The sequence below is a fragment of the Rosa chinensis genome, chromosome 6, assembly GCF_002994745.2.
Source record: "Rosa chinensis cultivar Old Blush chromosome 6, RchiOBHm-V2, whole genome shotgun sequence".
In the NCBI taxonomy this organism is placed as follows: Eukaryota; Viridiplantae; Streptophyta; class Magnoliopsida; order Rosales; family Rosaceae; genus Rosa; species Rosa chinensis.
The window spans coordinates 2828039-2845797 of NC_037093.1; the positions used below are offsets into that span (position 1 = coordinate 2828039).

Consider the following 17759-nt stretch of genomic DNA (forward strand, 5'->3'; position numbering starts at 1 on the left):
TGCATGATTGTAATTGTATTGTACTTATTCCTAGTTTTTCATTTATGTAAGCGACAATTTAAGGAAATAAAAGTTGTATTTGGAAATTCCCCTTATTAAAGCACACACCTTATATTAAAAATCATAGCACATAATAAACATAATTCAAATCACATTGACATAAAAAACATAGACATTGGTCGATTTAAAAGCACACCAACTTTACAAAACATAATACAAGCCAAATTCAAAGCACACAAACATAACAAAACATAGATATTAGCCAATTATTCCAAAAAATGCTCATTTATGATCTAGATCTCCATGTTGCCTTGAACGTTCCAGAAATGCTCTATCAGATCCCCTTGAAGGTTTGAGTGACTGTTTGCACTTCTAATGGCATCATATCGATCCATGAATCCGTTGAAGTAATAACCATCTCTACCAACAGGATCGAAGTCATGACCAGTCGGTCCTTCCCAAACCTGGGCCAACCTGGGCCTCATATTGTTATCCTCTTCTTCATCGGACTCCAAATCCTCATCGCTGTCATCTGGTCTTTCATCCTCGATTATCATATTGTGTAATATAATACACGTCAGCATGATGAAATGAAGGTCATCTCTTTCCCAGCCACGAGCAGCTCCTCGAATAATACTGAAGCGCGACTGTAAAATGCCGAAACATCTTTCGACATCCTTCCTGTACCCCTCTTGAGCCTGGGAAAACTTCAGATCCTTCGGTCGTGTAGGCCTTGGAATTGATTTTACGAAAGTCGCCCATTGCGGATAGATACCATCAGCGAGATAGTACCCTAAATTGTGATTCTTGTTATTTGCTTGAAATTGGACTCGAGGGGCTCGACCAGTAGTGACGTCGTCAAACAACGGGGACTTAGCAAGGACGTTGAGGTCGTTGCATGATCCAGGCATTCCAAAGAAGGCATGCCATATCCATGTGTCATAAGAAGCGACTGCTTCGAGGATGATAGTGGGCACATGTTTTCGACCGCTGTATTCTCCAGCCCAACCTGTTGGGCAATTCTTCCATTGCCAGTGCATGCAGTCGATGCTTCCAATCATCCCCGGAAAGCCCCTTTTCTCAGCTTTGGTGAGAAGTCTTCTGAGGTCGGCCGGATTAGGCGCCCGGAGGTATTCTGCCGCGTACAGATTAACGATTCCTCTTGTAAATCGTTTCAGAGCCTGAATGGAGGTAGATTTCGCCATCCGACAATACTCACCACATTGATCTGCCCCTGCACCATAAGCAAGCATTCTTAAGGAACATGTCAGCTTCTGCTGGGGAAGTAGTCCGACTTTGCCTGCAGCATCTGATTTCTGGACCCAGTACGGGTCGGTACCACAAAGATCACTGGAGATGCGGTTGAACAAATTGTGACTCATCCTGTACCTTGTCCGGAATATCTCTTCACTGAAAACTGGACGCTCCACAAAGTAATCTTGCATCATGTCTTTCCCTCTTGATTCCCTAAACCGCTCCTCATTCGGTGCACGCCCCGGTTGAGAACCCCGTGGTCGTGATCCGGAGGAAGCTTCAGCTTCAGCGACTGCTGCTACCACAAGAGCATTAGTTGTACACAGCTCTTCAAGATCTTCATCTCGAGATTGTCGATACTTAGCCCACAATCTCTTCATTGAAAGGAGGGAAGGAGAGGAAATGTGTTGGATCTGGAGAATATGAAAGCGAATGAGATTTGTGAATATCAGCTTGTGAGGAATGGTGTGCTGCTCTTGCTCAATTTATTTACAATTTTCACATAAAAAGTGATCAGACTTCAAGGACACGTGTCCACTCCTGGTTCGACGTAATCTGATCTGAAATTTTAGATAAGATTACATCAACAATAACCGTTAGATTAAATAGTATGCAAATGATCTGGTCCGTTCAAAAAGTGTCGGTTGTGCCTTCACTCATTTCAAGGAAATTTGTCACTCATTTCAAGGAAATTTGTCCGTTGTGCCTTCGCTCATTTCAAGGAAATTTGTCCGTTATGCCTTCACTCATTTCAAGATAAATTGTCGGTGGCTCATAATTTGTCGGTTGGTCTTTCACTTATTTCAAGATAAAATGTCGGTGTCGGTGGCTCATAATTTGTCCACCTAAAAATATTTTTGAAAAATGTAAATTGCATAATTATGACATTAATTATCCATAAATAGTCATTATTAATAGCAAATTTTATATATGTTTTTTTAAATTTTTTTTGAAAAACGTATGAACAGTAAAAAATGAATAGTGAAAATGAACAGTGAATTTAAACAGTGAAACTTGGATGTGAACAGTGTTTTTGGGTGAACAGTACATGAACAGTGAAAAGATGAACAGTGTTGACCGGGCAAGAAAAAAAACGGGTGCAAACCCATGTCCAGTGGCAGTGAATAGTAGCTTGACCGGTCGAATTCTTGACTTCTCGACTTTGCCTTTTCTTGACTACAGGTGAACTTGCTCTAACCAACCACCGCCATAAAGATTCTTGCCAAGAAGAACCATTCAATAGTACCACAAGTCATCACCAAAAGAAATTGAACATCACTTTAAAGTGTCACTTCAAGACATAATAAAACAAGATCCCATGTACGTAAATAAATCATCGTTCAAGAAATTGATGGCAAGGTCATGGTCATCTAGTGTAGTCAAGCTTCCTGTGCCCTGTCCCATCACTCTGCTCGCTGCTCGGTAGTGCTCAGTCCCATATCACCACCCTGCACAAAAGAAGCGGGTTATATCAAATCATAGATATTAAATTAAATTAATATCAAAACAATGCCTCATTCTCCTGCACATATAAACCCTATATTACTGCTTTTCGAAAGGGCAAAAAAAAAAAAAAAACCCTATATTACAATATCAAATAAATATAACCTGATCACCATTGGTACGAGTGACCCTCTCAAGCGAATCCATCGGAAAAGAACAGATCCGACAACACTGTGTTGCTTTGCATGGATCTTTTCAGCAGTCCCATTATCTAGGTGGATTTACAATTACCATCAATAAATGAAAAGTATTTCTCATGAATTGTTATTAAATGTCGGAATAGTTTCTTACCACCAGTTTCTTATGAGAGACATCCACAGTGATTTCTTCAGCATTTGGAGAATTGCATCCAGGAGCTATATTTTTCATGAGAGAAACTGTAAACAAGGGGTGCACATATAAATCATCGGTGATAATATACTTGGATTCATACAAGACGAAACCTCATTCTTTATTAGCTCGGTGCCACAATAATTTGCAATCTGAGTCATAGGTTTGTTGCAAGAAAGGCGTCGACAACCTGCTCGGATTAATGACTTTCCCCGTCTCTTCAATGATTCCTTTTATCCCCGAAGCTTTTGGGAGTCTAACTAATGTGAGGAAGAGCATCGAGAAGATGGCAAAATATCACAATCCGATGAAGGAATTGCTTCTGAATACTAAGCCACCAGCTCATCGAAACTGTAAAAACAGGGGTGCACATATAAATCATCAGTGATACTATACTTGGATTCGTACAAGACGAAACATCCTTCTTTATTAGCCCTTTCACTTGCAGTGCCACAATAATTTGCAGCATGAGTCATAGATTTGTTGCAAGAAAGGCACAAAACTGTAGGGTCTTCGGCCACGTAAAAGGGCGAGTTCACAAGCAATTCCTTCATCGGATTGTGATATTTTTCCATCTTCAACAAATCTATGACTCAGGCTGTAAATTATTATGGCACCGCAAGTGAAAGAGCTAATAAAGAAGGAGGTTTCGTCTTGTACGAATCCAAGTATATTATCACCGATGATTTATATGTGCACCCCTGTTTTTACAGTTTCGATGAGCTGGTGGCTTAGTATTCAGAAGCAATTCCTTCATCGGATTGTGATATTTTGCCATATTCTCGATGCTCTTCCTCACATTGGTTAGACTCCCAAAAGCTTCGGGGATAAAAGGAATCATTGAAGAGACGGGGAAAGTCATTAATCCGAGCAGGTTGTCGACGAAATCTTTGTTTGCTCCGGCAAACAAGACCTTTTTGTTTTCTCTCAGAATCGTAAGCCTAAGGAAGATCTTAGCTTCTTCCTCTGGATCATAAAATGTGGGCATGATGAGTTGATGGCTGCATTGAGCTGCAGTGGATGACAAAAGAGTTGTAAATTAAACATTTCAGTCAACTAACTAAAAACAGAGGTAATGATATTAGGACTTTAGGAGTACATGTGGTGCCATCAGAGGCAAGAACAGTTTGTGGAGGACAAGGGATTGTGCCATCCACAAAACCAAACAGATTCTGGCTTCTCAAAAATGATTCCGTTCTAAACAACCAAGCAGGATAGTTGGTTTCATCAAGCAAAATATTAAGCAAATACACAGTAGTGTGAGTTGAGGTGGATCCACCAGATTGAGTCATGATTTCTTATATTCTCAAGACTAAGAGCTTCAATAGTAGAGAACAAGTCAAAACGAGTATCGATTTAACAAACTGAACCAGATTTAATCACCAGTTAGGAGTAATTTTCACAGATCTAGAGTATCACTTCATCATTTTGCATAAACTGCTAAGAATTTAATGTATCTTCAACCTCCAACTAGTGTAATAAGATAGAATCAAGCTTCGATGTAGAGAAACGGCAACAAAATGTAATAAACTTGAGGAAATTTCCAGATCTAGACGAGCAAGAGATTTGAAAATACTTAACTGGGAATCGAGTGCAGCTATAATACCAAAGAGACTGAGCTAAGAATCACAAAGAGCACTAGGTCACCGGAGCAGCGGTAGTTTCCCGATCCAACCTGGCTCTTGATGCCATGATAACAATATGAGAGAATTTGATATATTAGATTGGACAATCGTTACAAAATGATAGTGAGAGGTAGCTACTTATACACCATGAGAGCAAATGAGAGAGAGACACGTGTATGAGAGCTGTAGAGTACGTAGGTGCTACCTAACCATGCAGCTAATCCTGGAACAGTTGCTAATTAACAACTAATTAACAGAATAAGCTAATTAACCCCAATTAATCTAGGAAAGCCCAAATTGAGCCCATCTTTAATCACTAAATGAATTTAAATCCGAGCTACTGTCAGAGGTGGTGGTGCAATATGGCTGGTGACCTGGTGTTAGAACAATGAGAGAGTCTTGCGTGGGGCAGTCGCAATGACACGTGGTGGGGATGACCAATCACTGTCCAACAGGGGGGTGTTTTGGGTATTGCATTTGAGGGAGCATGGGCAGTTTTGAAAAGGATGGAAATTTTCATTTCTTCTGATTGGGTGGCCCTAAAGTCACGTGGTGGGGAAACCCCCACCTAAGAATTTCTCTAGAAAAATAAATAGAATACTATTGTAATCCTTTGTCATCTAGCTACTGAGAAAGCTCTAAAATTATGAATAATTATTCTTTACCAAATACCAATTTAGAATTGAATTCTATGTCTACTGACACTTCCCAAGTCCCAACTAGGGTTTGAGGATTCTATATCTATGAAGTATTAGCAATTGAAAATGTTGATTTTGTAGATATTTCGTTGATACTAACTCTATAAAATTAAGGCCCGATGACCCCATCCCTAAATTTTATCCAAAAAACTCTCACTCTTACCACACTAATAAATTAAAATTCTCACTCACCTTGTTTAAAAGCAAAAATACAAGTTTTGGGTTCAGCTCAGTTATCTATTTACAAACTGCCATTATCATTTCATCTCTTTTGGGTCGGACATAGCCGCGTACAACCTCTAGCAAGTAGTTTTGCTCCGACAGCCTCGACTGGTACACCAAGACCATTGACGACTCCAACACCGGTGATCTCCATATCGGTCGCATTCTTTGCCAACACCACAGACCACTGCTTTTACAAGATCGGGTAGTCCGACAACCTCGTCTCGTCGAGGAGAGTTGCACTCTTCAACCGCTATAAGTCTCTTGATCTCAACACCGGTGAGTTCTTCATTTCACCATCATCGTTTTTTTATTCTTTTGTGTCTTTTTGTTGCCTTTTCATCGTTAATTCGTTATTCAATTCACAAATAGTGTTTATTTCATCAAAATCTTTGCAATACCCTTTGTGAACACCAAAAAAAAAAAATTAAAAAAATCTCTTTTTCATTGCTCATAGTTATTAACTTACTAATCTTTTAACATGGATTGAAATAGACGGACATTAAAACTAAAATAAAAAATAAAAAAATAAAAGTAAGTCGGATTATGATTTTATTAGGAAACTTTCAAATACTTTAGTTTTTATAGATATAAATCAAATGAGTGATTTTGTTAAAGGTATAAATTAAATGAGATATTTCGTCTAAATTATACCTAAATATTGTGGTAAATATTGTGGCAAATAAAAGTTATACCTATGGACTAATGTTTTGTTAAATGAAGGAATGCCACAGTATTTGAACTTTTTTTCAATTCCCTTTCATCTGGAATGAGAACTAATAAGCAAATTATAACTCTCTCTCTCTCTCTCTAAACATCGAATAACAATCTTGAACTCAAAATGCCAAACTCTTAAACTTGTAAAAGGTGGCAAAAAAGAGATAGAGCCCATCGCTAGTTCGCTACCCCAAAATTAAATCCAATTAATAGGTACGCATGCATGATTCTTGAATCTAAATTGTGAAATTAATTAGAACTTGCGAATAGCATCTGAAAATAGATGTTTTGTAAAAGAAGATTGGCAGGAGTGTATGTATGACTATTTGAGCAGGCATGATTCAAATTTAGCATCTGAAACTTGCAAGAGAATAGTATCTGAAAGTAGATGCTTTTTAAAAGAAGATGGGCAGGCGTATATATGTTCTTTTTTTGAAGCGTATATATGTTATATACATGAAATTACCAGCGACTGAGCTGGCTAGGCTATGCTAGGCTAGGCATGAATCAGGATTCTGACTCGTGAGCTTTAATGGGAACTTGCAAGAAAATACGAAATAGCATCTGAAAGTAGATGCCTTTTGGAAGAAGTTTGGCACGGAGTTGGATATCAGATACGACCAGTGAGATGCCAACAGTAGGAATGTAGGTACTGAGAGGCCTATCTTTGAACAAGATAAAACTTTGTTTTGAAGCGTTAGAAATTAGTTGTACAGTAGCTAATATGAGTAATATCTAATGTACTTCTTGAAGATATATTACCATGGAAATCTTTCAATATAAGAACAAGTAATAGGCATAAGCATAAATTTACTGATTAAACCAGCTCACATCCGATCAGTACAAATTGAGAGGTTTGGACTTAATTTAGTCTCTGATACGTTCAATGTAGAATTATAGATCGGCTCGGTACAGCTCAGGTTTGTATTGAGTTAGAGGCCTGAGTTAGAAACGAGCTAAATTTGAGCTTTAGAATGCTTGGCCCAGAGAGCTCATGTCACTAGACAACTCGGTCCAAACATGCATCTCGAATTCAGTGATCGAAAATTGGCTCGTTTGCTCAAATTTTTTTTATAACTTAATTTCTTAGATTTTTTTTGTTAATTTGCTCAACTAACTAATGTTTGTTATTTTTGTTATAAAACTAATAAAATAAAGTATTGCAGATTCAAGTATGAAATGCTAAGTTGTCACTAGCTTGAATCACGACGACATGTACTTTGTGATCACTTTCCCAGTATTACCAAACGGTGCGGTGGGAATTTAAAAGGCAATACAACTTACAAAGAATACCAGAGAGAAAACAAACCCTCTCATCTACAACAGCTTCCAAGCTAGACCGAAATCAGAACCCTAGTTTCTTATTTTTGAGATTCCTCCTATGATGATCATTGATTTCATCATCGCTAGCTTCGCCACCTCCTTCACGCTGGTTGAGGGTGGTGGATTTGGGAAGCATTGGAGAAGAATCGCTTTGAAAATCCCCTAAATCCTATTTGTTGGGCAAGTTTCTAATCTACAAGAAGTTTGTTAAATTGGAATAACCTCAAGCTCAAGAAGCTCTAAGATAAGAGATGGTTATTGAATTGAAATTGAAATTACAGAATGGATATGTGTTTCCCAACTAACGGACCTTATCAATATGTCAATAACTTAGGAATCAGTCTTAGGAGTGCAGGCTAGTTCGCATCCTAATACAGGATAGCAACACAACTTGAATCCTAATTGAAACTGCAGATCAATCAGATCAATCTCAATAAGTCTGACGATGTTATGCTTTACTCAATTAGCCAAACCATTCAAAGTAAACTCATCACACATAACACAAGATCTGTTGACGCAGAAAAACCCTCAAAGAGGTAAACAACTGCAGGCACTATGCTGGTGAACAATCCACTATATGAATAGGAAAGTACATAAAGATCTTACACAACTCATCTACTAGAACCAATCTAGTGGGCAGCAGTGTCTTCTCGTCTTTGCTACTTTCAGATCAGCGAATTTGTTCTCCTTTGTCAATCTTGAGATGGCACAACTCTCACCTCAGTTGTCAATCACCTCAAGGCGCAAATCATGCATGAACTACCAACACACATGAAGCATAAAACCAAAAAACTTTTTTGACAGAAAAAACTTGGGATTTGATAATCCTTCAAGAGCTAAATAAGGAACAACTCATGAAGAATTCTCAACAACAATATTGGCTCAATACTTTCTGAGGATGAAAGATCAGAAAGCTCTTTATAAACGTAGCAGATATATTTTCTGTTCTGGTGTACCAACCCTACCAACGTGAAAAACACACACACACACATATATATATATATAAGATATGAATGAACTAGGGTCTCCCAGGGTTTCTACTACGGAAAGGCTTTTCAAAACAGGTTTTTATTCATGGATTAAAATCAGACGTTTGAAAGGAAAAGCCCATAAACCAATTTGAGAAAGTTTGAATGCTTTGGATAAAACCTTCCAAAAATTCACATATCAATACATTAGGATTGAAAAGATTTTCGCATCCTACAATAGGATTTAAAGACAAATTCAGTCCTAACCACTTGACAAGCATGCACATGTATGCAAGACATACCTGATTGATGAGAGTTGTGTATGAAGCTTGAAGCATTCCATTCTTCTAAGGATCTAAGAGTAGAAATTTATTACATGAAAACATGACTCTTGATTGTTGTGCATAGGAAATGTCAATCAAATAAACATTGCACTAACAGAAATGAACTCAAGCTCATTAAGAAAGCCAGTCAAGCTCAACAAGCTAATTGAGACACTACAAAAAACAAGCTAAATATAACACTTAATGCTAGCTTGCCTAGCTTAGCTTGGCTTGGCTCGTTTACAACCACTAATATGAGTTATTAATTATAACATAACAGAAACCTTCTAATAAGAACAACTTTAATGAGGACTAGGGGTCATCATGGTTGGGCGAGGGCTGGTCCTACTCTAAATTTTAGGGTAGAGGGTAGGATCAGGCCGGACCTAGTCCAAATCAACAAAATTTAGGGTTGATCATAAATTTGAATATGCTAACCCTTATTGGCCCATTACGACCGAGCCGGGCTTCTGAATAGGGCTGAAATGGGCTGAAAATAGCCTTATTTTGTTTAACAAAAAGAAATAAATTATTATTATTTTTTTCTCAAAATGTGGCTTAATGGTTATATATGTAATTCAAGACTCTTTTTTGTTGTTGTTGATCATATATATAAAATATATCTATACTATTATTAAGAGAAGAGATTTTGTTAGGCAAAACTTAAAATTTTGACAGATTTATCAGATTTATCCTTGAAAGATTAAAAAACTTTGAGAACTAATTAAATCACAAGGATAAATATGACAAATATTGACAATTATAAAATATATTTTTATTAAGAAAATAAAAAAAATGATTCCAAAACCCCCCACTTTCCTCTCTCACTATTTTCTCTGTTCAATAACTACAATTGAATCTATTTCTTCTGCAATAACTACCCACTTTCCTTTTTTTTTTCTTTTTTTAACAACAAAAAGTTTTCGTACATATGCAGTGCATATGATTGTAGGGTAGTTATTATTAAGAGAAGAGAGCTTGCTCTCCATAACTGATTTTTTTTACCAATTTTCCCTTAATATATTAAAGGGTTAAATACTGTTTACTCCCTGAACTTTCAGGGAAAAAATAGTTCAGTCCCTGCCTTTTCAATTTCACATGTTTACTGCCTCACCTCTCAATTTTGGACCAATAGGTCCAATTTATTATTCTCCGACCAAAAATGTCTATTCTACACTCAAATTTTTTACTTAATTAAAATTTTTTTTTTTGAAAAGATTTTCTTCTCTTTTGTTTTTTCCTTTTTGTGATTGAGCAGATGAATAGAGGTTTTGTGTTTCGGATTGATTTGGTCGCTTTAGAAATTTTGATGTTGAAGGAGAAGAGAGGTGGAAGAAGAAGAGATAAACAGAAAAGGAAAAAAAATAATAAAAAAATTAAGAAAAAGAAAAAAGATGAACTGAGGGTATAATAGACATTTTAATGGAGTTTTTTGACGGAATTGACCTATTGGTTCAAAATTGAGAGATGAGGGAGTAACGTGTGAAATTGAAAATGCAGGGACTGAACTGTTTTTTCCCTGAAAGTTCAGGGAGTAAATAGTATTTAACCATATATTAAAATACTTTGAATCAAGTAAAATCAATAGGGATAATAAAGTCAATTAACAAAAAAAAAAAAAAAACCAACCTTCCTACACACACCCGTGCATGTGTAGGCCAATGCTAGTATGTATATATATTCTGGAATTAACTTAATAGCATTCATAAATATTAGTTTAGGTGGTTATATTCAATCACCTAGCTATCTCTCCAAATCTCTCAAAATTAATTTTTATTTAACAAAGGAAATGAAAATTAAAAAAAAAATAAAGCTTACGAAATCAATTACAAAAAAAAAAAAATTGTATGTTATAGAAAAAAGAGAAATATATTTTAAAAATAATATTTAAAAAATAGAAAATCATTAGGGCTTGATTGGTAGGGCTTCTTTTGCATGGCACATACCCTACCTTTTTTGAGAAAGGGTCGGGCCAGGTCGGGCGGGCTTAGGGCCGAAGGGCCAAATGATGACCCTTAATAAGGACTAGTTGAGAATTTTCTAATCAATGATTTGGGAGACCCACTTTTCAATTACATTATTGCATATCAAGCTTTAGATGTTTATGTATGCATGAGTTTATCACTTCTAAAAATTTTCTTCCAAATTGTTAATCGTTAAGGTACCCAACTATATCAAATCAATTGACAAACCAAATCTGTTCGATCAGGTTTGACAAATTTGGTTTGGGATGCTCACTTTTCAATTACATTACAACAAATCAACTGTTAAATGTTTATGTATGCATGAGTAGATTACTTCTGAAAATTTTCTTCCAAATTGCTATTCGTGAAGGTACCAAACTAGATCAAATCAATAGACAAACCAAATCTGTCAAACATGATCCGTTCATGTTCATAACTAATAAATCACGATTATGAATTTTTACTGATTTTCAAAGATTAAAAAATTGCATAAATGATCTACACATGAATCGTTAAACATCTTACGGTTAATTTTGTAAAATATAATCGAAAAGTTAGTCTCACAAAAAAAAATCCTCAACTAATCCTCATTTTAGTAGTTCTCATTGAAAGGACTCCCATACCATAAATACAATCGATGATTTTTAGAGTTATAATCAATACTATTATTTAAGAGAACATGTAGACTTTGTTAAACAAAACAAAAAATTAGACAGAATTAATCTAAAAAAATTAAAAAAACTTTGAAAATGTTATAAACTAGAGAATAAGAGAGATAGAATGGAGAGATAGAATATAGCTAGGAGGAGATAGAAGTGTGTATTATTCATTCTCATGGACCTCTTTATATAGGAGTTGGATTTACATCTTAAGGACATAAAAGATGAGAATTTACGTGGACAACCACATATTTATAGTATTTACAACACTCCCCCTTGGATGTCCGCCAATTTGTGATATGGTGTTTGACGCGCTTAATGTCGCCTCGTCAAAAACCTTGCTAGGTAACAAAAACTCTGTAATAGCCTGCAAATTTGTGACACAAACTATATGATTAGTTAAGATGAAATTTTTGAGATTAATTTTATTATCTCGGTAATCATTAAGGGTGCCTAGGATAGATTTTTTCTGAAATTTTCATTAGTGATAATGTCCAATTTGAGGACTGGGTCAGTGGGTATTAAAGTTCCTATCGAGACAAGTCTGTGGAAATTTAAGTGAAATTTTTTGAATACTCAAGCTATTTATTATTAAAATTTATTTGAAATAAAGGGAATTTAAGTGGTTGAATCTTGATCGTTGTCTATCACCGCTTAATCTTGACCATTGAAATTAAGTATATATAAGTTGAGACCCGCTGAGGAAGGGGGAGAAGCTTCTTCTCGCTTCGTGAAGATACGCACAGTCTCAACTCTATCCACTCACCGATGCCGCCCAAAAACCAATACTATTAATCTCTCTGATTATCATGGGTGAAGAGAGGAGGGAATAGAAAAAAAAGGACGGAGAAAGACTGGGTCTCTCGGGAACCCTCGAGAAATTCCCCTCTCTCTCTTCTCTTGCAATTTATCACCCCAAGACTGGCATCACCATGTTTGATTCTCCTGAAGAACTCATCAGCTAAGCCATGGTTTGATGAGGAAAGGTTGAGGTACACACTCCCTCCTTTTCAACTAGAAGGAAGGCGATATGCAAGAGCAATGGCTCTGTTAAATTCCCCTAATCAAAGGTAAACTTGTTGAAATTCTGGTAATTTCAATTCAGGTACGGGGGGTTACAAACTCAGTGGGACAAAATAACCTGGTTGAAAGGAAAAAAGAGTAGAATACGCATATGTCCTAGGTAGCATATTTTGAATGCTCCCCGTGATGAGAATCTCCTCCTGATTGTTGCAAGCTTCAATCATTGTATGTAACAAAATACATGCACCATGTATATTGGATATGGTGTGTCGATCACATACGTGAGACCATGTGTGCTTTGCATAAAAGGGACTCATCATGAATTTCAATTCCTATAAAGCTTAGGATAATACCAATAAAACTATGATAATAAAATTATATATATATATATATATATATATATATATATATATACAGATCCTATCTAGAGAGGAGCTCCGCTTTGAAATTAATGTGTGAAGTTCGAGTTTTTGGTCACTTTTCGATCGCATATCCACATCTCTACCGTTAGTTTTTAGGTACTAGTGTATAGATCATCTCTGCAAATTTTCTGCCAAAATGATGATCGTTAAGACATTGATAATTGCCTTAAAGCTAGTACGGTTCAGGTTGACAAATTAAGTCCGTCCATTGGATTAAGCGAGTTAGATACCTTAACGATCATCAATTTGGCTGAAAATTTGCAGAGATGATCTATACACTAGTACTCAAAAACTGAACGGTCGAGATGTGGATATGCGACCGAAAAGTGACCCAAAACTCAAACTTCACACGTTAATTTCAAAGCGGAGCTCCGCTCTGGATAGGATCTGTATATATATATACAACGCTTCTCCACTGCGGACGTCCGCATTTTTTCTTAGGTACGGATTTGAGGTTTTGACCCACTTTTCGATCATATTTTCACATCTTAACCGTTCAGTTTTTAGGTCCTAATGAATATATAATCTCTACAAAATTTCAGCCAAATTGGTGATCGTTAAGGCATCCAAAACTGCAATTTACAACAATGTACACGAACGGTTCCGGTTTGGCATATTCGGTTCGTTCGTGTAAATTGCAGTTTTGCATGCCTTAACGATCACCAATTTGACTGAAATTTTGCAGAGATGATCTATACATTAGGACCTAAAAACTGAACGGTTAAGATGTGAAAATATGATCGAAAAGTAGATCAAAACTGGAAATCCGTACCTTTTTTCTTAGGTGCAGATATCCGCACCTGAGCAAAGTTATATATATATATATATATATATATATATAACCTCAAGTTGAACCAATTTCATATGCTCAAATTATAGATAAGAGATATTAGCAAAGAATAACAATATAAAGGAACAATAATTGATACATTTAACTTTATACAATATTTCGAGCATTGAAATTTAAGTATAGCATACTTAGCCATCAATATCAATTTGTGTAATTGATAATTTCTTATAGGCTCAATGTGAGCTTTAGATAACTTTATAACTTCGTGGAAGTTAGATATGTTGCAACATTGTGAGCATGATTCGAATTCGAATTCTTAGTTTTAATTGTCATAGTATTCATTGAGGCAATAAGTCACTTTGACCATAAATGAATGAGTATATATGAACTTTAGACTTTTTGATTCCATGAGCTAGTTTTAAGCTCTTTCATTCATTCATGGACTTGCCCTTGGCAATATGAATCCATTAAGGATTTGGTTAAGCAATATACCTATAATGACACATAGGATTTGGGAATTTGCTTTTAACAATTTACTTTTAAGATCTTCATAATAGCCAAGACAACATACCATATATAAGTCTCTTGTCAGTATAACACTGTACTTATAGAAAAGTTGTCGCTTGGAGAAGAATGATAATCCCATGTCTTTAGAAAGAGACTTGTGTTATAATGATTTCAATTCACTTTAGTACATCCTCTTGTAATTTTTAGAGTTGATAAAGTCTAAGTATATCATCACGTTTACAATATTCAAATTCATTAAAATTGGCTCTTTCCAATTTGGCCAATATTATAATTTGTCGACATAGTGAAACGTGGTATAGTATACAGCCTATAATGATATTAGTAGCTATAATAGATGAGATATCATCAATGATAATCAATTAGAGATCTGTCATGTTGGTATACACATACCTCCTAGGCACAAGTATCGGAAGCACAAGACTCGTATTGCCAATACACAGCCAAGGAAAGCTCCCAGCTGAGGGTCCCGATACCCCTCGGGGCGATATCGGGAACCCCGAACGTCCCAACACTGAAAGAAACAGAACCAAGCTCCCACGAATCTCCTACATTAAGGTCATCTCCAACAACTCTAAAGAGGTAACTGTTTACTATCGCTTTCCATTATCATTATCGGATAAAGTTACTGACTTAGGCATCGGAGCGTTAAAGGCCGGCACACTCGGTCTTCCCTCTGACCTTCGTCTGTTTTGCAGATAATCGAGACCGATAGCGATAGTAACAGACTGGTACTTCTCGTGTTTAGCTGGATCAGTCCCCTCTTGATACAGCTGAAACATTTGGTGCTAGAAGGACTCCCCTCGCCCCTTGCTGGCAGAATAACGCACCTCCAATGGCTACCAGCACTCTCGACACACGCAGTGATGACCCACCCTACAAGGCACAGGGGGACTGTCTCGCCCTTTCCTGAACCACGGGGGACTGGCGCTCGCCAACCAGCTCTCGGGAATGCTCAACCACGTCGTCCACTTACTCTCGAGGGACCTGGAGACCCCGAGCCGGTTCCTGAGCATCCCGAGCCATGTGCCCCTCAGCGCCAGCCTCCTTTTCAGATCGTTGGTTGAGATACTCCAACACGGTGTCAGGAAACCGCAGGTACATCTCGTTGGGCAGCAACATGCTCACCCGGTGATCAGTCACACGAATCGTATCAGGAAGGTCCACATCAACTCACCTTGCCGTCTCCGACTTGCAACAACCCCTGTATACTGACGTCAGGATAGACATTGGCGTATGGAGCGTCGCTCTTGCTCGGGGCCTCTCTCGGCATATCCGCTGCAAAACAAACAATGTTAGCACGAGCATAGCCAAATAAACATTCGGACATCAAAAACAATGATACACAATGCCTCACCCGGCCACCTTCCTAGATTAGAACCCCCTTTGCCCTTGTAGGAATGCACCCAGCACCCTCACCATAAGCTTCTGCTCTAGAGTAGTCAAATTGGCTTCCTGCCTCACTACGATATAAAACCTGCTATTAGAACACCAATGGCAAAAATAAAATTCTCCAAATACGTAATTACGATACTCACAGATGGGCTGAAAGCAGGTAGGAACCCGATGCACCATGTCCGGGTTCTGCCAACGGCCCCCAACCAGGCAAGGCCTGCCCCTCTAGCTAGCATAAATATTTGACGGAAGGTCCTCAATAATCAGCCATGTGCCCTAAAGTTCACACACCCATTATCGCCACTATTCGTCGAGTATTGCATCTTAAACATGGAATTAAACTCGCCGATACTAGGACAAAGTAGTTTACTGAGCTTCCATAACAACAATACTCCCATTACCTGCCTTAGTGCGTTCGGCGATAGCTGCCCCAAAGATATGTTTAGGCACAATAGCAGCTCTTCTGGTATCGGGAACGTCAGCCTGCACTTGAGCTAATACTCGTAAAAGCATGCCTACCCCACCTCGGGGTGGCTAAAGCGCTCACCATCTCTTAAAGGGCACAATAGCACGACGTCCGGAATGCCCCAAGTTGTCCTTATGTCGCTAATCTGCTCCACGGTCATGCTCGGGCCCGGCTGATCGATAGGCGTCTCACCAAGGAGCAGCCGCCCACCTGGCGAATGCGGAATCTCCAACACTTCGACATTCTCCGCCTCAATAACCTCGGGGCCTGCAACGCTACTCGGGACCCCAGGAGACAACCCCTCGCAACCCTCACTCGGAACCCCCTCGCCACGCCCGTGAGAACCACCTACGCCAACACCTCGGGAAGCACCAACAGTTCCCCCGTGGGAAGCACCCTTGCCACGACCACGAGAAGCACCCTCACTACCATCTCGGGAAGCGCTCACATCACCCCCCGAAAAGCCCTTTCACCTTCCCCACGTGACGAGCCCTCTCGGCTACCGCGTCCACGATACTCCCGGGCCATACCATGAGTGCAACCTAAGATTACCCAGTTGTCTAATGCCTATCACCCTTTGAGACCCGCCCCGCGAATTTCAAAATCTAGCAGTCCCCCGTAGCCGCAGCCGGAAACCCAACTGAACCCAAAATCCACCCTCCTCAACTCTGAACCATACCCAAAACAACCACAATCCGCCGGTGAATCTCACTTCCGGCGAACAGACCCCCAACACAACCTGCACTACCCCACGCACTCTCAAACAACAACACAGGAAAGTCAAGAGACAACGTACCTGTCCACTCCACCAGCCAAAAGCAGCGACAATGACGCCCACAACCCAAAATCTCGGCCACCAAATGCAAGATTCAATACTTCTGAACAGTAAAGACTCCAACTTTACTCACTTATCCTCTCAATCCCTAAATAACATAGAGGAATAGTAAACGCCTCCACCTCTCTCCTCTGCCCATATATAGGGCCCTCGAGAGTACAGGGACCGTTGGACGTGCAAGGACGACGACACCAGATCTCACTACGTGTCCGACATCCCTGAGCGTTACAGAAGTCATGCGTCGTCGCCTCGAATCCTCACGACTACGCCATTATTGCACGTTACGGACTCCAGTACAACTGACTTCTAGCCAACGAAAACCGAATGACAACAACACACGTGTCCCAAGGGTACAGGGTATGCACCAAAAAACGCATGACACCCTACCACTGATTTGCGATAGCGACACAACAGTGATTGCAGGAACGATCTCCTCACCCCAGCCAAGACTCCTCTTAAGTGGGGACTTGGGGGACTGGGGATACCGACGCTACGGAAGCCACATGACATAAACTCACCATGCACTTCCATACTTTTACCAAAGACAAACTCCCCATCCAAGAGAACTCTTGACCGGGGACTTGGGGGACTTGTTGGTATATACATACCTCCCAAGCACAAGTATCAGAAGCACAAGACTCGTATCGCTAATACAGAGGCAAGGAAAGCTCCCAACTGAGGGTCCCGATACCCCTCAGGGCGATATAGGGAACCCCA

At 38.8% G+C, this 17759-nt stretch overlaps 1 protein-coding gene and 1 long non-coding RNA gene across 2 annotated transcripts; both read right to left on the bottom strand.

Annotated features, from left to right (window-relative positions):
• Positions 1-293: 293 nt before the first annotated feature.
• On the bottom strand, positions 294-1634 carry LOC112170572 (putative nuclease HARBI1). The gene has a single exon (XM_024307907.1). The coding sequence runs from the start codon at positions 1632-1634 to the stop codon at positions 294-296; it is 1341 nt and encodes a 446-aa protein (XP_024163675.1).
• Positions 1635-2233: 599 nt separating this feature from the next.
• Positions 2234-4816, bottom strand: LOC112169574. The gene is made up of 4 exons (XR_002924750.2): positions 4669-4816; positions 3049-4098; positions 2863-2968; positions 2234-2702 (listed from the first exon to the last, which is right to left on the bottom strand). It is a non-coding gene; the product is annotated as an uncharacterized LOC112169574 (long non-coding RNA).
• Positions 4817-17759: the final 12943 nt, after the last annotated feature.